The sequence below is a fragment of the Mastomys coucha genome, unplaced genomic scaffold (genome assembly GCF_008632895.1).
Source record: "Mastomys coucha isolate ucsf_1 unplaced genomic scaffold, UCSF_Mcou_1 pScaffold16, whole genome shotgun sequence".
Classification (NCBI taxonomy): domain Eukaryota; kingdom Metazoa; phylum Chordata; class Mammalia; order Rodentia; family Muridae; genus Mastomys; species Mastomys coucha.
The window spans coordinates 22,419,118-22,441,881 of NW_022196898.1; the positions used below are offsets into that span (position 1 = coordinate 22,419,118).

Sequence of the window (22,764 nt, forward strand, 5' to 3'; positions counted from 1 at the left end):
ATTTATATTAATCATAAGTCATATCAAGAGAATTTAATTATAACAATAGCAAAAGAAACAAAATATTTAAAATTGATCAATTATTATAAATGTTTTGGTCTTATATAATTTAAATTGAGTTTTGAAATAAGTTAAATGATTCATTGTTTACATTTAAACATTTGGAAATATTAACTAATTTGCAAATTATTTTCTGTCAATCAACACTTTTCTAAATTATTCCAGTTTATGTAAACTTTTTAACTGTCATACTAGGATAATTCTGGAAAGTCTCATTTTCAAATATTGATTTGCATGTGTGTAATTATTTTTCTGATAATAATGCATTCAGTAGTATTAGATTACAATATAGAACCAATGTTATATAATGAGGTTCTTAATGTAAAATTAGCACTTCATGGATAGTCTCATACACTGGTGTGCTTATGTGTTACAAGAATTCTTTAATATAGATTAAATTGATTTCCTGAGTATTGTGGAAACAAGATATTTGTTAAAGTCTGTCATTTAGCCTTATCTATTCCAACCATATACCTTAGGCCTGCATTCACACAGCTCATGTCAAACTCCTTCAAACTTGTCATATTAAGTGATTCTATAGATAATTCAAATATAGAAGTCACAGAATACGTATGACGAAGCCATCCTCAATGTATTAAGAAAAAATGATAAAGAAGTTTGTTGAGAACAGATCAGGCTCTTTAAAGTAGGAAAGTAAGCATAAGGGGAATACTATAGCTCCTTACTTATGTATCTGACAAAAATATGCAAAAGATCCTGCATCCAACTCCTGAGATGCTACTGAAATAAGAGCATTATTTCCAAATGTTTACTGTAATCCCATAGAATATAGTTTTTAAATATTTCACTCTTTATTCTGGAATCCACATGTTATTGATATACATACATAGGGGATTTTAGCAGCTATCATGTCGTTGTACAGTTGCTCAATCTCTGAAGTATTTCTGTATCCATAACGACATAATTGGAATCCTAGAGCCCAGTAAGGTGGCATGACTGGAAAGCCTATTACCTTTAAAAAATTATAAGTTAGATAAAAGAAGTACTTTACATTATAAATAAACATTTTATAAATTTTTAATAAATATCCATTCATACTTCATGATACTGCCTTGTTACAACTTCTGGGGTTGGTCCCAAAAACATGTAAAAATCCAAGATGCCACCAATTGTGCGGTAGGTTAGAGCAGGAGTTGGCTGGAATGTAACATCTGAAAATCCAAAATAAGACTTAAGTTTTGATGTGCAAGAGATATTTGTTATTATATTATAGTTACGTATTTTATATGAGAAATTTATCAAATAATAGCTTTACCCATTCCATTGCTGTTCAGTAACAGAACTCCATGAGCATTGCCCTCATCCTCCAAAGCCATATAATAGGGATGGAATCCATAGGAATTAAGTTTATACTGAAATATTAAAAAACATAATGTATATTTAGGAATAATAAGGTGTGAGGTAAATCAATATTGCTTAAATTCAGTAACATAAAGCTTGGAAGTTAATGTATTCCTGATTAGCAAATTCAACTAAACCTGAATAAAATAAATGTACTTCATTTAAATATCTTCTGTTTTTTAATTGATACTTCTGTAGAGCATGCAAGTAAATAAGAAAACATGTAACATCAATAAACTATGTGACACTAACTACCAAACAACCCTGATGTTAGAGTAGTTGTTTCTTGCAGTAAGTTAAGTATCTCATTTTATTTTTAAGTTAGCACTAATCCTAAATATAAAACGTCCTAGAAATAAACAGTGATGTATATAATTAAACTGTCAAGAACAATAAGTTTTAAAAAATATACTTCCCTATTCAGAATACAGAAATAGTATTCTGAATTTTCAAACTCAAAGTTTAGTAATATATTAGCATGTGAATGAAGATCAAATTAATCAAATAATGGCTATATTAATATTAAAGAGTTCTTTTGAAATAATTTTGATATAACATTTTTTGAATAGATGCTGATACATCTTCAGTATGGTAAAGATAGCATAGACTCTGTACATCATCACACAAATAAATGCAATAGTACTTTATTGTACTATATATTGAATATAACCCTGAAGTAGCAACTGCAAGTAAAACTGATGGTAAGCTAGTTTTTAAAACATCTTTTTCACGATATTTATTTTTCAGTGTATTGGGTATTTAAGAAATGTGTTCTAATATCAAAACAGAACTCTGTGAAGTATCAGAACACATATAAATATTGTTAAGGATATAAGTAATAGTTTGAAACACCTAAAATGTACAGTTTTATCTGTGGAATATAGGGGTATGGTATCAAATCACTAATAGTGCACTATATATATATTCTGCAAAGAGTTATCTCCAGGAACATTTTTGTATTTTTGTTCCTGGAAGTATTTTTGTTCTATGTGGCTTGAAAAGTCAAGAAACTAGTTAGGAATCAATTTTAAAACAAGATCAAATTAATCAAATAATATCTATTTTAATAGTGAATAGTTCTTTGGACATAATTTTGATACAGCTTTTGTATGTATTCTGTTATCTAATACATAAGTGCTAGAGAAATACTATGCAGGTTGCTGCAGATAGAAAAGACATCAATGGTCTCACTTGACCAATGCTGTCATCTACATTATATGATAATTACATACCTGATAAGATGCACAGACTGAGCAATAGTGGCAAGATAGTTTATGGAAATAGGCAGCTGTTGTCCTGATTGCGACTGAGATGTGCCAAGAGGAAGGTTTCAGACATAATGTTATAAAAATAGCCAAAAATTCATGGCTAGGCAAGTCATAGGCTCTCACAGAGAACCTATTGATGTTGCTTTTCTAAATGGTCATGTTGTTAAATTGCTTTTCAAATTTAACTTTATTTTCATAGATTTGAGCTGCCACCAACCTTGGTCATAGAAACTTATTGTAGCAGGTAGCTGTGCCCAACGCACAGAAGTACCACTGTTCAACGTGGTGATTATAATCACCATGACTACTCTACTAAAATTAGGACATGCATACCTCTATATCAAATTTCTGCACTCAGATTACATTTCAATAGAGGAGACACAAAGGAAGCAAGGGATGGCCAAGAGTTCTGTGAAATGCTATCTTCTCAATATACCATGAGTGCTGCACCTAGAACCTTATGACAGCTGCATTTACCTGCAAATGATCTGATTACGGATTAGGTAGGAGAGCCAAAGTGTCCCATCTTTAGCTAGAAATACATTGCAGTCAGTGACTACTAGGAAGAGAAAATCACTCTTTACAAATGGCCACTGGTAGGTTTCCTAGGCCCTGCCAATTACCTTATGCCCATGTGTATGTGGGAAGCACTATTGGATTCAGTGGGTTAAAAAAAGATGAATAAATTAAAATTAAATATATTTCCAAAACTCAAAATAAAATCTGAGAACTAAAATAAAAATTTATTCAACCTGTTTTTTAAAAAATACTCACAGATTGTATATTCTCTACTTTTTTCATAATTTCTGATATTATTATTATTATTTTTTTTAGAAAAATCACTCCATCAGCACTGCAAGTCTTTATTCCTCTTTATATTAAGTGTTTCAGGCTTGAGTTATCAGCCTGCAAAGAAGTGAACTAGATCTTCATCACTATCTTAGCTGCCTCATTTGGTAGCCAGAAATTGGTACCTACTCCAGGAGGCTGATCTCTTGTGAACATCCCCCAAGTATGCCAATTCAAATCTCGCTTGAATGCTGTGTGTTCCACTTCCCCAAAGCCATATAAATATTGTGATGGCAGACGTGTAGATATCTGAATGAACTGATCATTGAAGGCAAATCCAGGCAGGCGAGAATCCCAGCTGAAAACAGAAGGAAAAAACAAGTCTATCTCTGTAAATATGTGTAAAATTAGAAAGTAATAACTATAATTAGTTCTATTTTCCTGAAAGCAAGTAAATACATATTCTGTATGCATGAACACAGTAAGCAACATTGCAAATAATGATGGTAATTCTTTCTTTGTGACCTGATGAATTAATTTTTCTTATGCTACTAATTATATATAGATATCAAATGAATATCAGTAATTATTGTTATATTTTTCTTTTGACTAACTTAGTCGATTTAATAATTAAAATATACTTTATGTACTACTATTCAAGATATAAGATGAGAATATCATTATATTTTAGTCCAATATGTAATAAAATATAACTGATCAAAATAATATTAATTTCTTGATTCATGTCTTAAAAATAAATATGGTCTATTTTATCTATCCTATGGGATAACCATTATTTTTATTTTTAACTTATGTAAATTAAAAATCCATGTTATCAGGAGCTACATTCATATTGTGTATTTCAATGGTTATTCCCAGTTATTACATTCAGCTGTTTTCTTACTGTATTTTGTATTTATAATACATGGCATGTAGGAAAAATATATCTATAGAGAATGGATGGTTACTATAACTATTTGTGAGAAAAATAGAAAAAAGGAGGAAAAGAAAGTGAGGTCATCAAGGAAAGGTATTAATATTATGAAAAATCTGAGATAAATTCAAAACTTCTATGTAATTTTTTAAAATGTTGCAAAATAGGAGTAATTTACATGCCCCCATGTGTTTTCTCACAAATTATTTCATTTGTTAGCCCTTCAAACTACAAAAAAAGATTCTGTTATAAAATCTTATTAAACCTGGGTAGTCAGGATTTTCTTTATTTGCATCAAGACTGCCCATAACTGTCAGAATTCTGACAGCAACCAAGATGACATGGTTAACATGAAAATCCATTTTAACTTGGTGCAATTGGTAAGCATGAAGAGAATTATATTTTAATAAATTCATACCCTATAAAATTAGTACAGATTTTTCTCAATTTATTTTCATCAATATCAGGTTCCAGATCTCACAATCATCTTAACAGTTTTATTAACTCATTTACATAGTGCAATCCTAATTGCTTATTGTATAAATACGTATTTTAAGATGAATCTGCTAGGATTCCTTACATTATGATAATAGTGAATTTAATACTTATTAACAAAAATTGTTGCGTGTAGTTTAGCTCTACCTCCTTTGCTCTGAGATGGGAGATGTGCTACAAGCCCTCTCCAAGCTTCCCTTGAATCCACGGATAAAAGACACACTCACAGCTGTTCTTTTCAACTTGCCTTTGGACACTATTGCTGAACATTATTATCTCCTGCCTAGAAAAACATGCCCTTAATAATATTTTTATCTCTGCCCTAAACTTCAGTTTCTAAACTCTTACTACCCGTCTATAGGAGCGGTCTGTGAGGCCACTCTGCTTTGAGATCTCACACGGCTCTTAGTTCCCTCTTCAAAACATGGTGAACTCTGTTTTCCTTCCTTACATCTTCCTACCTGCCTCCAGAAACCTGGAAGTCCCTTCTGTCCTTTTAGCCCAGCAATTAGCCCATGGATTTCATTACCGATTAAGAACCAATTGGGGAACATGACCTTAACATCAAAAACCTCTCCTACAAAAAGTAATCATATTTATGAAGTAAATTAATTCTTTGGATTAATCCTTTGTATGGTCCTATGAATATGTTCTTTAAAATGTTAAAATTGAGGAAATATTTGATACAACCAACCGTTAGCATATTGTTCTTTTAAACTAAAACCTTCACTTTCAAATCAAATTATTTAATCACTTACATAAGCTTTCCACTGCTTCTCCTTCGAACCTGGATGCCAAAAGGATTTTCCTTGATTTCTACATCATAGAGTCTGTTTTGATTAGAGCTTGTAGGTGTTTCTGGAATATTTAGTGGTACAGGAACTTCATATCTCTTATGATGTGCATCATAAATCTGTTTCAAAGAAACAGTGACAATACACACGTGTTTCTACTTTAATAGAGTACGTTTTAAATAATATTTACCAAAGTAGCACTTACAAGTGTTGATTTCTGCATAGCCACTTTGCATATAGCATTTGATATGAAAAAAAAAACAGCCACAAAACCAAAGCCAAATATCAAACAAACAAAAATACAAACAAACAAAAAAACTCCAATGAAATTAAGTAGATTATTAAGTTCTTTAACTCTTTTTTCTAAGAAAGTTTATATTTAACTTACTTTAAACTGTAGCATGTCATTTTTGTGATATTTTACTTCCACACGGAGAGTGGAGATGGGATTAGATGGAAGCTTAACTCTAGCATTTGCAGGATTCATCTGGAGTTCTGCTGTTAAGCCCGTTGTCAAATTTTGAGTTGAAGTTAACAAATAGGGATTGTGGTTCGGAGGAAAGTAGCAGGGAGGCACATTGGAGAGCCCATCAACCTAAAAGCAATACATGCTCAACATGAGAAAGTGTAAGCATCGTAACCATGAACTTAAATCAAACAGGAAGACCGTAACCAAGCTTAGTAACAGTTTTTGTGACACATAATAAAAAATTCTATTATTTGATTTTGAGATATATTCTAAATTTTCATAAATGAATTCGCCTGTGTTTTATTTTCTGCTACAAATGATACTACTTTCTCTGTCTGAAAGTGACTATAAAATACATAATTGAAGTTTATTTTCCTCTAGTTAAAATAATATTGATATAGCCTATTTTTATGGCTCATGTTTAAAGCTGCAGATTGCATTTCTACCAGGAATTAAAACAGGAAACCTTAACAAAGATATTTTTTCTCCTCTTTGACACTGTAGAAGAAAGTACCTAAGGATTAGTTGGTAACTTTGGCATTGAATGTGAGATAGCTTACCACAGACAGCCTTTTCTATCAGATTATCATAATTATTAATTGATTATAGATTTTGAAGAGGCACACCATTCAATGCTATCTTGTTACTCTTTTTTGTTGTTGTTGTTGTTGTTGACTACTTTCTTACTAAGCTTACATCTTTCACCAACAGTAAAGTTCCTTTTTTATGTGACATTAATGCACAAAACATTATTAGCATTATTGTTCTCAACATATAATTCGCAGTCCTACTAAAAATATTTTGCATTCTGCCTCTATAATGCAAATGCATATGACTCAGGTAATAGAGCACCATGCTGTTCTCTCATTCTTCCTAAATTGACAACAAACCCAATGTTGCAACCGTAGTGACCCTTCACTGTTGATCCTGTGTCAAAATCTTCACAAAATGTTCACTCTTCGCTGCTGTCCAGCATAACTAAAGCCTCCCTCAGTGGCACATGTGCAAGTTTTTATAGTTTTAAAATTTGTTTTGGAAATACTGATTACTACTCATATATGAGTTGCTTATTTAGCCAGTCACCTATAATAATTGTAAAGTATAAGTAAAACAAAATGCTATTTTATAAGGGAATAAATTGTCATCCATTTTGCCTGGAATATGATTTATCTGGTCACCTTGTCTGTCATCTGCTACACAATGTCTTTAGAGAAATAATTCATTTAATGTATAATTGTCTATTAAACATGCAAGTTTCAAATACTATATGATTCATAAATGGATATAAATTCTATATTGTTGAACATAAAATTTATGTGTAAATGTCTCACTGATATGCTTATATGAAAATCACATATTTATTCACAAGAAAAACTTGATTACCGGTTCCCAAACGCAGCCTCTCTGTACACATGTTTCCTCAGTAGCTGTGTCTACATCTGGGTAACAAGTGAATTTCTCATTGTCTGAGAAACTTTGTGTGTTCCATGTAACTATAAAGCTTCTGCCAAGGTTGAAGTTGAGATCTGTAATTGAGAGAATCTATAAAAAAAATAATGATTAATTGTTTAAATTGGTGATGTTTTAAACTTGATTTAAAACAATGTCAAAATCTGGCAAACATAATTTTAAGAATATTTATTACTTTGATATATTTTTTTGAAGAATAGAAAAATAAAAAATGTGTATTTAGAGCTCCAAAAAGAGTGTTAAGAACATAAAGAAGTATATCAGACTTTTTAAAGTGATTAGTTTACCTTATTGGAAGCATCAAAATGGAAACTAGGATGAAGAGCCAATTGCTGATCATTTTCACCCACTTTAACCTCTGTAACAATGTCTTTCACCCCAAGGACTTTGATTGTTTTAAATGCAAGAGCAGTTCCCTCTGGATATGATGAATGTGTGCAGTTTGCATCCAAGTTATTCTGAGAAGAAACAGGATAAAATGTCAGATGTTAGGTCTTGGTAGTAACCAGTTTGATGAGCAGTATAAGGGAGAAGTCAATGAATGAGTCATTCAGCTACCCATTCTACCAGCTATTCCAGTGAAAATAACTCCCTTTGTTTGTACATAAGTCATAAAGCTTTATTTTTGGACTAAATTATGAAATCACATATGAGGTCAGTCATATGTAATACCTCTTATTCTAGTCCTTATATTGATCAATTATAACTCAGTATTGTTAAAAAAATAAAGAATTCTAACTTTTCTGAAAAAAATTTTATTCAATATTTTAAAGTATTAAAACATATTGAATATATAGAAATTATTATCCTAGGGAGATTGTTACAGTATACTTTAAGACATACAAAAACAACAATGCGCAAGTTTCATCATAAATTTAATCTAGTTTAGTTAATAAAATGTGTTTGAACATAATGAAATAATTTAAATTTAGTAACTAATTCAGCAAGTTATTCCTTTTAATTTTATTGAAAATGGGAGGGAAATTTAAATACTTCTAAGAAGTAGCCTATAATAAATAATATTCTAGATATTTAAAAAACATATTTTCCATAAAATGCTTACATTAGAAACTGAAAATGCGTATAATATATAGCTTCCATTTTCTATGGTCTCTGAAATTGAAAAATAAATAGTTATCAGATAAAAATTAATTAACTTTTCTTATTTTATATTTATATAATAATTAGTTCTTTTAAAATTATAATAATAAAGAGCTATAAACTTTTATGTATCTAATAAATAAAGACAAAAGAGAAGAAATTTTAGGTAGAAATTGCTAGGGCAGCAACAAGGGTATTTGAAATGAGGCAGTGTGTAGAAGATGCTATAGCAGAATTTTAATCCAGCAACATGGTTACTTTGGCAAGGAATCACATCCAATGACCTTCTAAATTTATGTGATCCAGTCAGAATGCAAACACTCCCTGGATTACAGTATGATCTGACTGGAATACAGACATACAATTAATACACACTTTTAAACCCTAGAAATAAGCATAAATTAATTTATAGAAGGAAGTTGCCATGTTTGCAAGTAATATCTAATTGATGGGCAGACAAAATGAGGAATCAGAGGAAGATTTGACAGAACAAGTCAGAAATAGGGTACATTCAACTCAAATAAGAACATTGCAGGCAACAGAGCATACTTAAGAGCAGCATGTGATTTGTGTTTAGGCATTTTGCTTAGGACAGTTTTACAGAGAAAGGATGCAGAGAGAACAAGTTAGATGCAGGTAATGACAAAATGAGCCAGAAAATGAAGAACCTGAAGATATGCATCAGTCAGCTTGGAAGATTGGGGATATGGAGCCTAGAAGTTTCCAGGCATGGACCTAGGGGTAGTTGCTACAGAGAAAGAATGCTCAGGCTATGTATTTGCTCAGCTTGGATACAACTGTCAACTCATCCCTTTTCTGAGGAAATAAAAGCAACTATTACAAGATGCAATTAAAATATATTGTATAATGTATAATGTATAGTGTATATGGGGAAATGTTCCTGAACCCTCAACCCTACACAAACAACTACAATCACCTAAGGAATGCTGAGAGTAAGGGAAGCCTTCTCCAGTAATTGGTATCTTGTATCAAATGGTCAGCCCTGAAAACATATATGTACAAGTAAGATTATACATAATGAGTAAAAGATATGCACACAGACAACTATATGAATGTATGTATATACTAAAAATCAGTGAAAAACAAGGTCATGAATTAGAAAGAGAACAAAAAGGGATACTTGGGAGGAAGGCAAAAGAAGTGACATAATTATATTTGTTATTATAATTATAGTTAAATTACAATAGCAAAAATAATACAGCTATATATTTTTCAAATAATAAGATAATAATTTTTGATGTTTTATTTCCTTGTTAACAGAGATATTAAATATATTTTTCTATGACTAGAAAAAGAGTCTAGAGATTCAGAGGAAGACATAACTTATTCTAGTCAGGTGTATTTTCCCAAGCATGTAATCCCAGTTTTGTAAAGGCAGAGATAGGAAAGTCAGAATTTCACCCATTCTGAGATATATAGGACCTTGTATCCACTAATAAAGCACTCATAAATATGAATATATTGTTATAATTTACTATTTCATGCAGTATTGATACATAGGTTTTACCTATGAAATTATATATTTTTTCTATGAAGAAATGACATAGTATAGTCTTATTTCATTTCTCTCTATTCATCATTTTTAATCCTTTTGGAAAAGGAAAGGAATATAGATGTATTCTAAAATTATATTTAACTTGTAATGAAACTAACACTTAATGAAAGAAATGTAACAAAACAATGATATCTGTATCATATGTTTACTAAAACATTCCTAAACCATCTTTATAAACTCAAGGTTAGGACCCAATTTTGAAGAAAAATAACCATAATAAAAATTAAGGAGATTTAAAAAATAATGAGTTCAAATGGAAACTACATGAGAACACTTATATAAAGCTATTAAGTGTACTATATTAAAATAAATGAATCAAATATTTAATGAAAAAATTTAGATAATTAATTCAATCTAAAAACATAAATAATATGTATGATTTACATAACATAATAAAATGGCTCATGGCTATTTTATGAATTATTTAGTTTGCTTTTAGTTGTCCTAAATTCTCAAAGTACAAACTAAAGAATTCTGAATAATATAGAAGAAATTTCTTTTCTCTTTTTTTAAAAAATGATTTATTAATTTATTCTGTATACAGTATTCTGCCTGAACATCAGAAGAGGGTGCCAGATCTCATTATAGATGGTTATTAGCAGGACTTCTAGAAGAGCAGTCAGAGCTCTCAACCTCTGAACCATCTATTCAGCCTGAAAAGGATTTTTGCTCAAATAATTTGATATTGACATTAACTGTAGCTAAGAGCATTGATTTGTTTTTTTTTCTTTCATTAATAAAATTTTATGTTTAAAGATTACAATTAATTATACAAGACATTTAAAAACATAATGTAGTCCCAATACTTGAAAATTTGACAAATTATATCAAATTAAAATATTAATTTAACATAAAATCACATGCATTTGTCCAAAACATTTTATAACACACCATTCAAAAAGTTGATATGATAATCATATATACAATTCAAATTTAATAAAAGTATTATAAAATCATTATGAATGGAACTTGTATGAATAAAGCCAAAATACTGTTATCATAATGGAGAATTATGCATTAAGCATACACTATGTTGAAACTTGCCTTTAGTTTCACCATCATCCCAGAAGAATTCTCCTTTTGCTGCCTGATTTTCATCTAATGCAACAATAAGACCTAGAGGATTCTTTCGGCTACAAAGTAAAATGTGGTTTGTATAGAATTAGAAATTACTTTGTATTCAATTTATGACATAATAAGTACATTTCAATCTAAGCTTTCAGTTGTGTATTAGCATAATTTTTGTATTCATAGTTTTCAATATAGATGTACTAAGTAAAGACAAATTTTATACACTTTAAAACATATTATAAATCTGTGATATTATTTAGTTGTTGAAGGATATGCCACCTACAAAATTTAAATTATATAACATTCTCATTAAATCCAAAGAGTTAAATGTGTCTGAAGAATGTCTGGCTTGGGGTTCTGCATAGACTGATTAATGTTAGAAACCCTCCTGCTACTTGTGAGAATCCATAGTTGGTTACCAGTACTGACATCTCATGAATCAAAACTGTCTGTAACTTTATTATCAGGAATATTATAACCTTCTTTGCCTTCTCTGGGCACTGAATACATATTGAGCACATACAGACAAGCAGGCATGGATACAAACAGATAAGATATAAAACTAACTAAATAACAAAATAAGAATGTTCATTTCAACACTATAACCTTAAATTGAAACATATTAGGTCTCCAACTGATAGGAAAATATGGATGTGCTGGCTTAGTTTAGTCAACAGGGCAGAGTTTAGGGTCAAGAGGAGGGGACTCCTTTTGAGAAAGTGCTTCCCTAAGATCTAGCTGTAGGCAAGCCTGTGGAACATTTTCGTAAATAGTGATTGATGGGGATGTTCTAGCCTATTGTGGGTCTTGCTGTACCTGGGCTGCTTTTATTAAGAACCTGAGTTCTATAAGAAACTAAGATGAGGAAGCCATGAGGACCAAGCAAGTAAGCAACACCCCTCCATGGTATGTTGCATCAGTTCCTCCCTCCAGGTTCTAACTCTGCTTGAATTACTGTTATACTACGTCCAGGGATGGGTTTACAATGTGGAAGTTCCTCTCCAACTTGCTTTTGTCATGGTGTTTCAGCATAGAAATAGGAACCACAACTAAGACAATGGTATCTTGAAATGTTAAGAGAATTGTAAAATAATTTTAAAAATTAAGGCAGAGTTGTCATGAAAGTGATTTATGAGATCAATTATACGTTTTCATGCTGTATCAACATAAGATAACACTTCTGAGGGTATAGGGTCCTACACAAAATACATTACTTGCAACACAATAATCAAAGTTTGATTCTATTGTTCAGAGGGATCTGCGTGATGAGTAATTTTTAAGAACAAATTTATAAAATTGTTTTCCAAATAATCAATTCTGAAATATCAAACTATAAAACTGCTAACACAAACTGATGTATTCACTACTATTTCCTCGGCCTACATTTTCAGAAAATAGAGCCAGTCGCTGTTATTCTTAGGATAGAAATTTCTAAAACTGTAACTCCCTACGTACATGGAGATTTTACTCCAAGCAACAGGAATTCCTCACAGAACACATATTATGAACACATGCGAATAGGCAATATTCCTTTATTTTACCTTGCTGTTGTTGTCACATTAGGTTCCTGGGTAGGGATGATATACCCCCCTCTAAGATGTAATCCTATTTTATCTCCTGGAAGGTACATGTCAATCCTTTGTTTTCTCCACGGCCTTTGTCTACCCTAATAGTTAAAGAGCAAATATTATTTTTATTGTTAATGTACATTTTAAATCTGCTTTATCACAATTCTGATTTATATATTTTATTTATTATTAATTAATTGATTTCTATGAGGTGAAAATAATTCATTCAGATTTCTATGCATAGGAAATTAAGTTCATTTCCTCTAAGATATAAAATAGGATATAGGAAAGTATTTTCTTCCTATAATAATTAGCAATTATACGCTTGTTTTATACAATTTTTATTCACAATGCTATCTACAATATAGAAAAAATGTATAGTATTCATCTTCAGTGTGGCTCTTTTTTTTTCTTTTTCTGGTTTTGGTAGCACATGCCTTTAATTTTAGCAGAGGCAGAGACAGGCAGATCTCTGAGGGAAGAAATGTAACCCCCCCCATAAATTTATTTATATATTAATGTTTTTGTTTGTTTGTTTGTTTTTCGAGACAGGGTTTCTCTGTGTAGTCCTGGCTGTCCTGGAACTCACTCTGTAGACCAGGCTGGCCTCGAACTCAGAAATCCGCCTGCCTCTGCCTCCCAAGTGCTGGGATTAAAGGTGTGCGCCACCACCCGTAATGTATTCCAGTGTGGCTCTTTATTCAATAGAATGTACTCTACACCTACCAACTGAACTGCATATGACAGTATTTCACTATTTTAATATGTAAATAAGAATGCATTATATGCAAATCACATTTTATTTATACATTCTTCAACAGGTATATAGTCATCTTGCTTTGATATACAGCTGTAAACATATAAGCATATAATTTTGAAACATTCCCACCACTGTCACGTGTACATCCCAAAATAACATGATTGAATCATAAAGCTTGTCTATCAATAAATACTGGATACATTTCTGTCCTATTTTATAGAAATTAAAATAAAGAGTACTTCTGTAGAAGATACTAAAACACAATTTTATGGAAGATGTGATAAATTTTACTATTTTTTTCTATAGCAGAGAAGCTTAACTATTGTTCAAAATGGAGGGTCAGAATTATGACTTTTTCATTTTGTAGCAAGAATCATTATTAATGAGGAAAGCTCAAAAGAAATTAAAATTCAGGTAATGATAAGGGAATGAAAATTGTAATTACATTCATTTGGCCAGTATAAAAATAGACATGCAATGAAACATTACACTGAACTCAGGTATGTGTGCATTCTTGATGTGTCAATCAAAACACCATATAAAGTGCTTGAAATACAAGTATGAACTTATTTGTTCAGTACACATTGCATACTTTCATAAGGTTACCATGTTACTTCATAAAAATACATAATTAAAATAATAGAGAAGTAAATAACTGGAAAATGATGCACACCAAATAAATTTTGCCTGCCTTAATAAAGTCTTCTCAAATATTCTTTCAAGCAAAAGTCCCACACATCCAGACAAGTAAATGTGAAATATGGTAAGTTTAAAAAACATAGCTACTTTAAATCTGAATCTGAAGTGGTGTTACTAACACCATTTTCAAAATATATGCTATCATGTTGGCTCTTCTAGTTGGCCATAAAAAACATTCAAAATGGTTTATTTTTTTAAAGATTTATTTATTTATTATATGTAAGTACACTGTAGTTGCTGTCTTCAGATACCCCAGAAGAGGGCACCAGATCTCATAAAGATGGTTGTGAGCCATCATATAGTTGCTGGGATTTGAACTCAGGACCTTCGGAAGAGTAATCAGCACTCGTAACTGCTGAGCCATCTCTCCAGCTCTAATTTTTGTTTTTATTTAAAATCATGTACACCTTTCTGACAAAAAGAGAAATGGAAATTATGAGCAAATAATTAAATATTTCCATTTCTTTCTAAAAACTCTATAAATTCCATTTAAATATAAAATATATTTGGGTGCTTATATATGACTTCATATTAAATATTTGGTTCAAGTGTAACGAAGACTAATTGTATACCAACTTTTAGACAGCTCTCCAAAGGTGTAATATTCTTACAATAATTTCAGAAGTTTCCAGCATTCATACACTGTATGTTCAGAAGCATATTATATAGATTAGCTATAGATATATAGATTTAGATGTAGATCTAGATAAAGATATTCAAATATGTTACTTACTGTTTCATAATCATACCAAGTAGCATCAGGAATATATGCACTCACGTTTTCCACTCCCTTAATTAAGGAAAATCAGTGTAAATATACAAAATATATATGATAATAAACACATTTTTGAAATCCCAATTCTTAAGAAAGAAGTTTGTCAAGCATTGTTTTAGATTTTCCATTTCTTAGGAGAAAAAAAAATGCTTCTCTGTTACTTTACTTCAGTAGTTCTAAATTATAAACTCTACATTATAATGTAAAATCCGTATTCAAGTGGCAAACAGACTACTATTTAGTTGGCAATTATAATTCATATGTGCACTTTATTGCTATAAACCACTTGCTTATTGTGATGCAAAATTACCATTTCTATGTAGTTACATGAACACTAGAGTTTAGAAATGAAACACTTATATCTTACTTCTCTTGTTTGTTTTATATACTCTTTTTTATCTTTTCTTTTCTTGGATATTTTCTTTATTTACATTTCAAAGGTTATCCCTTTTCCTGGTTTCCCCTCCGGAAACTCCCTGCTTCCATGAGGTTGCTCACACACCCACCCACACACCCATCCCCCCCCCCCCCCCCGCCCTGTCATTCCCCTATACTGGGGCACCAAGCCTTCACAGGACGAAGGGCCTATCCTCCCATAGATGCCCAACAAGGCCATCCTCTGCTAAATATGTGGGTGGAGCCATGGGTCCCTCCATGTGTACTCTTTGGTTGGTGGTTTAGTCCCTGGGATTTCTTGACTATCTGGTTGGTTGATATTGTTCTTCCTATGGGATTGCAAACCCCTTCAGCTCCTTCAGTCTTTTCTCTAACTCCTCTATTGGGGACCCCACGCTCAGTCCAATGGTTGGCTGAGAGTATCTGCCTCTGTATTTGTCAGGCTCTAGCAGAGCTTCTCAGGAGACACCTATATCAGGCTCCTGTCAGCAAGCACTTCTTGGCATCTACAATAGTGTCTGAGTTTGGGGACTGTATATGGAATGGATCCCCAGGGGTTCACTGTTTTAAATTTACCCTCTTAGCAGATTTGTAATGTTTGTGTCTTCCTAAGTGTGAGCTGTTAATATTATTATAAGTTTTGATTGAATGCAATAAAAGTAAACTTTCCAGTATAGAATTGATCACACACAAACTCCTTTCTATATTTTCATATATATTTAATAATCTAGATGTGTCAAAGAACTTTGTAAATATCAAATTTCTTTGGAATTTTAAATTTTATTGAGAGATTGTGAACTTGAAGTAGTTCATTGAGCAATAAGTGTTACCTGAGTTCCTAAAAAGTATGTACAGATTTGGCTATGCAAAATTGTCTTTAAGAAATAAATATAATACATAGATAAAGCCTACCGGTCTCAAAACAGGAGTGATAAGTAGTGCAGGACCCCACAGGAACTGGAGGTCCTCAATCCAGCTGTTTGGGTCTTCATAAAACCTTTAAATAATTAGAATATTTAATATATAATATTACAAAACAAGCAGAAGCAACTTGCTTATCTTATCAGTTCTTTCCTGAAATACTTATTTTAAATTTATTTTTAACATGTCATCCCAAAGCAATAGTTCTAGTGTAGTTCATATGGTGTACATAAAGACAGACAGACATGTGAGAAGGAAGGAAGTAAAAGAGAGCAGGGAATGGCAGGCATGAGTTATTTCCATACTTAAAAAGTAATACCCAAAGTATACAATCAATATATGTGTATAATAAGCAACTGGCTGTTTGTTATTGTTATTTTCTTGTAAGGCAGGTTCATAAATTCCCAGAGTTATTTCGTTAACCACTTTCAAAATTTTATCAAAAAACTAATATGTATTTAAAAGAAACTTTAGGTCATTTCATAAAAACATCCTGTTAATTCGTAACAAAAAACAAAGTAGGCAATGTATAATTTTATAACTATATCACACTATTGATGGGTTGTAACAGCATATGATTATTACATCTTCAATCTTTCTTACTAATATAATCTCCCTGACGTATTTTATTTTTACTTTCTGATAAGTCCTCTCACTCAGACCTTAACCTTGTCTACCAGAGAATTAATTTCATTTAGTATAACCAATGCACGTATCCTAAAACTTGATTTGACTAGAAAAATAATAATCTTAGATTCACTTTGGATCTTGTTTCATTACTATTAGTGTTTTATTGTATGTCTGAATATACTTTTAATCATTATTTCTCTCTGTGTGTGGTATGATATGTATGTTTGTGATGAATATATATATATATGTATTACTTTTTAAGTATGGAAATAACTCATGCCTGCCATTCCCTGCTCTATTTTACTTCCTTCCACATGTCTGTCTGTCTTTATCTACACCATATGAACTACACTAGAACTATTGCTTTGGGATGACATGTTAAAAATAAATTTAAAAAATATATATGATATTTATATGATGAATATATATATGTATATACATATATATTATGTTTGTGGGGGTATAATTGTATGTGTAGGTGATATGATTTATGTATGTGGCATGTGTGTATGATATATTTTGGGATACTATGTATATCTGTTATGTGTGTGTGTGCTCACACATGTGTATAATGTATTGTGTGGTGTGTCCATTGCACAAAAATAAACAAGTTGATATATCCATTATCACATGTAGAGACCAAAGAAACTTGTTTTCCTCTGTTTTCTCTTTGCTTCATTGCCTTGATCAAGGTAGCACACTGCACTAGTAGCTTATTATTTAGATTAAGCTAGACTGGCAGATCAAATAGTTCTTGGGATCCACCTCCCTCTGATCTCTTTAGTACTGCAGCTACATTCAAAAGTAGCCATGTCTGGCTTTTTGCATGGGTTCTTGATATTAGAACTCAAGTCGTGTTGTTTGCAGAGAGAAAGATCTCTAATCCTTTCAAACAGATTTCCAGTCCCTTACATTATAATTCTTATAATTCTCAATACTCACTCATAAAGAAATGGCCTTGCAACTGTCTCACCAAACATGTGGGCTCTGTAGAACAGAGTGTAGAGGAAAGGAAGTAAGCTATAGCGGATGGTTAGGTAGTGTCTTGATGTGTTTACCAAAAGAGAGTTTGGTCCAAAAATGGCAGGATCCTGTTCCTATACAATAGCAAAAGAAATAAAAGTAAGCAGAGAATATGCAAATAAACATTAAAATTAAACCATGTTAATCATTGTTTAAAGCAAATTGTTTGAATCTGAACTCTTCTGAGAAAAATTTTAAAACTGTCCCTATTATAATCTCTTTATGTCTAAATGTATAATCTCTTTATGTCTAAATGGCTTTGTATTCTCATTTACATTTTAATTAATTTCTATTTTAAAAGATATACTTCTCACTTAAATATACAGTTTAGAAAAGTTGAAAAATAGCCAGATAAGCTTTCAAATTCTTAGTTTTCTTTAAACTGTCTCCAATTTTATGTTCTCAAAACATCTGCCAAATAATCTGTGGTCCCTTTCAGTTACAGTAGCGTGGCTCTACTTGAATTTGTGCTCAGCTACATGGCATAATGTGAACAATGGCCTAGATGTCACCCAGTCAAGAACAGGCCTGAGTGTGCTCAAGATTTCTCTCCTATGCATAGCTATTGACCTCAGAAGGAATAGAAACAATGTAAGGGTTCAGAAAAACAAGGAACAATGTTTCCTGACTAGTTAGCAAACTTCAGCTTTAAAATTCAACACTATTCCTGAGATCTTCTTCAGAAGATCTACCTAGGAGACAACTTCCTCCCAGTTCCAAGCTTGTTGACACAGTTTTCTAGATGGTTACAGAATTTACTGAGCCTCCTCCTTAAATTTACAGTGAAATCGCCCTTTCTATCTACTAATCCCAGACACAGAATATACAGTGCGGCTGCTATGGCTGGCTGTTTTCTGGAGATTCAAGGCTCTTCTTGTAGTCCTGTTCACATCAAAATCTTCCCCAGTAATAACTGTCAGAGCCTGTTGGAACCCAGCTGTGGGATGACTCTCCCTGCCAGGTCACCGCCCTTCCATCAGCTTTCAGAGGCCCAAACTTGAACAGTGGGTTGACAAGTTTCACTACTCTGTTGGCTTATAGCCACACTGGTATCCTCCAAGTGCATTCTACTAACTAAGCACTATTATATTCTTCCTGGCATACCATTTACGTTTTAAAAAATTCAAGAGGAGTGCAGAATATTTGTATAAATCTCTTCTATGAAATTGGGTTCCTCAGAATCTCCTTCGTGCCCCTTTTGGCTGTGTTCTCTGAAGTTCCTCGGACCTGAGCTCTGCAGCTGACATGTCTCAATGGATATTACTTCTCCCTCCCTCCCTCTCCCTTCCTCTCTCCCTCTTCCTCTCTTCTTCCCCCTCCCCCCTCTCTTTCTCTCTCTCTCCAGGGTTTCTCTGTATAGCCCTGGCTGTCCTACAACTCACTCTGTAGACCAGGCTGGCCTCGAACTCAGAAATCCACCTGCATGTGCCACCACCGCCTGGCACTACACTCTTAAAAACATGTCTATGATAGCTCACAGACTGCAGTTAAGAAGAGCTGAATTTCCCAGCACTACTGTTTTTACCATTTCAGACTCATGCTTTAAAAGTTAGTTTTGAGTTTACTGGCATGGTCATTGAACTCTTATTTATCATATCACAATGTCTTTGGATTCAAATCATATTATCTTGAATTACTTTGTTTTCCTTTTATAAAAACAGCTAAGAGGCTTGCATAGAAAGTTATATTTTGTTATAAAGTAAACTGAAACTCAAAAATAAAAATATGGTATGGATACACTTCACTTTATGATTTCCTCATGGGTCCATTTTATAAATAAAACATAAATTCCAATTTTTATTTATAAAATATATACATTATAAGCTTTAGATCTGTAGATCTTACCTTATTTATACAGATGGAAGTACATTGTTTAAAAATACAGTTGTGGTGGTTTCAAAACAGACTTGGAAGGGATGAGTGTCACTTACCACATAGCCTTCAGCATTGTGATTTCTAGAAAATGGATAAAAGGCTCCCAGTTGCATCCATCTTCTGCAGAGTTCTTCTGTGGTGTCAGACAAAAATCCACAGATGTCCGCCCCTACCTAAAAAATAGGTTTGAGCTCACTCAGAGTTGACCTTTGTGCTCACTCAGTGTTGACCTTTGTGCTCACTCAGAGTTGACCCTCTGCTTTACCTAGGACATCCCATTTTATGCACCAGTTAATCAGCATTGCTCATGGTGTACTTGGATTTTTGCCTTCATTCACATCCCCTAAAATGATTTACTCTCCATGCTTGCTCTTTCTTTCCCTCTACCTACATTATTATTATCCTCTGCTTCCAACTGCCTTACATTCCTCACCTTCTCGCGCAGAATGTTCCTATTGCAAATTTCAGAATTCTTTTTGATGACCAGATATTTTTTTATCAATGTTTTGCATAAAGTGTTTCTCACCTATATTTTGCTTTGATTTCTCTGTTTTCTGATTGGAGTAAAATCTTTTGAAGTTTTTGAACGTATGGGGGTTTCTCATTTAGAGTTGCTTATTAGAAACATTGTACACGGGCTGGCAAGATGGCTCAGCGGGTAAGAGCACTGACTGCTCTTCCGAAGGTCCTGAGTTCAAATCTCAGCAACCACCCATAATGAGATCTGACACCCTCTTCTGGTGTGTTTTAAAACAGCTATAGTGTTGGGCTGGAGGAAGCAGGAGGAGCATCCTGAGTTCAATTCCAGCAGCCACATGATGGCTCATGGCCATCTGTACAGCTACAATGTACTCATACACATAAAATAAATAAATAAATAAATCTAAAAAAGAAGAAATATTTTACACAATTTTTTATTCTTGTTTTCTGTAGAATTACACTAGACATTGTAAATTCAATATTTATCATTTAGGATTATATAAACTAAAACTATCATTTCCCAGGATGCTGTTTTATTTCTACCTTTAATCTTTAAAATATCTTTCAATTAGCTAAATGATTAATTTAATTTTAATCCATTTTATATACAATGGCTCTGTAAATTGTATTCATTACGTATTGTTTGAGACATTATTTCTCTAACATATCATGAATTATCTTCTTACATTTTCTTCTAAAATAATTAAACATTAATCACAAAACTTTTATCTACCTGGTACTTTGTTTTTTATAGAATATGTGAGAAATAGCAATGTGTTATTTTTTTTTTGATAAATGTGTAATTAATCACCCATCTAAATATTTGATAGTTTCCTTAGATATCTACAAAGATGTAGATCATTAGAAGGTATGTGTATATATGCATGAGCCTGTGTCTCTTTTTTAATATATATATTTGAAAACCCACAGACTATATACAATACGTTATTTCTTATTTCTTTATGTGGCAGGACAAAACCCTGTGCAGTGAATTTGAATTTCAATTGCAAGTTTTTTTTTTTGTTTTTTTTTTTTTTTTGAGACAGGGTTTCTCTGTGTAGTCCTGGCTGTACTGGAACTCACTCTGTAGACCAGGCTGGCCTCGAACTCAGAAATCCACCTGCCTCTGCCTCCCAAGTACTGGGATTAAAGGCATGCACCACCACTGCCCTGCTTCAATTGCAAATCTTAAAGGTAGAAATGAAAGAGAATAAACAGAGAAGGTAGGTATTGGAATATATGTGAAATGTTCAAATGAGAAAGGTTACAAGCAAGGTTGGCTTTAGGAACCAAAGTTCCACTACAGATGGTAAGTGCTTAATGTAATTCCACCCCTATCCGAGGAACTATTGATAGTAAATGGCTCTTGAGGAAGAGCCAGTTTTCTTCTGGAATGTTACCCCTGAGAGACTCTCTCTGTTTCTATAAATTGCCCTATACCAATGTAAATACAGGGTGCACTAAGGGGACGCAATATGTTTAAAATTATCAGATGATATTGGGTTGGAAAAGTTGAGGGAAATAGAGGAGGAAATGGAGGAAAAGGAATGGAGAGCTTTGATCAAAAGACATTATAGGCAGATATAATGTTTTCAAATAATAAAAGATTGAGGTCAAGAAAGATGAATGAGAGCTGGGCAGATAAATAAGAGGAAAATATAGTGACATATATTTAAAAGTTGACAAAATATTTCAAAAACATTTCTTATATTTTTATTATCAGTATTTATTGTTTAAAGAGTATTTAAGCTGGGCCGTGGTGGCGCATGCCTTTAATCCCAGCACTTGGGAGGCAGAGGCAGGCGGATTTCTGAGTTTGAGGCCAACCTGGTCTACAGAGTGAGTTCCAGGACAGCCAGAGCTACACAGAGAAACCCTGTCTCGAAAAAAAAAAAGAAAAAGAAAAAGAAAAAGAAAAGAAAAGAAAAGAAAAGAAAAGAAAAAGAATATTTAAATTCAAGTCCTATGTTTGTGCAACTTTTCAAATAATCACTTCATATATTTGGTTACATTTTATTCTATTTCATTGAAATAACTTAATATTACACATTTTAGGTTAATTACTTTTCTTTTCCTATTTTTGAATTTGCACTATTTGTGTCTTTGACTTTTCTTTTACTTTGCCTATATTTATTCATTTCATTTTATTTTATTTTGCGCATTTCTGCTTTTGAGGATAAAGGTGTTACTGTGCAGTCCAGTTTGTCCTGATACACAGTACTCAGGAATCTCGTCTAATCATGAGTAT

General features: G+C 32.3%; 1 protein-coding gene across 1 annotated transcript in view; it reads right to left on the reverse strand.

Annotated features, from left to right (window-relative positions):
• Positions 1 to 22,764, reverse strand: part of Si (sucrase-isomaltase) — a 72,171-nt gene that overhangs the window by 24,801 nt on the left and 24,606 nt on the right. The window contains exons 17-31 of the mRNA XM_031376029.1: positions 20,093 to 20,209; positions 18,081 to 18,235; positions 16,500 to 16,584; positions 15,150 to 15,206; positions 12,931 to 13,055; positions 11,363 to 11,451; positions 8,705 to 8,754; positions 7,929 to 8,099; positions 7,555 to 7,713; positions 6,091 to 6,297; positions 5,667 to 5,821; positions 3,669 to 3,837; positions 1,337 to 1,433; positions 1,120 to 1,232; positions 908 to 1,033 (exon numbers count right to left, since the gene is read on the reverse strand). Of these exons, the coding sequence (XP_031231889.1) occupies positions 908 to 1,033; positions 1,120 to 1,232; positions 1,337 to 1,433; positions 3,669 to 3,837; positions 5,667 to 5,821; positions 6,091 to 6,297; positions 7,555 to 7,713; positions 7,929 to 8,099; positions 8,705 to 8,754; positions 11,363 to 11,451; positions 12,931 to 13,055; positions 15,150 to 15,206; positions 16,500 to 16,584; positions 18,081 to 18,235; positions 20,093 to 20,209 (1,875 nt within the window). The remainder of the gene's footprint in view (positions 1 to 907; positions 1,034 to 1,119; positions 1,233 to 1,336; positions 1,434 to 3,668; positions 3,838 to 5,666; positions 5,822 to 6,090; positions 6,298 to 7,554; positions 7,714 to 7,928; positions 8,100 to 8,704; positions 8,755 to 11,362; positions 11,452 to 12,930; positions 13,056 to 15,149; positions 15,207 to 16,499; positions 16,585 to 18,080; positions 18,236 to 20,092; positions 20,210 to 22,764) is intronic.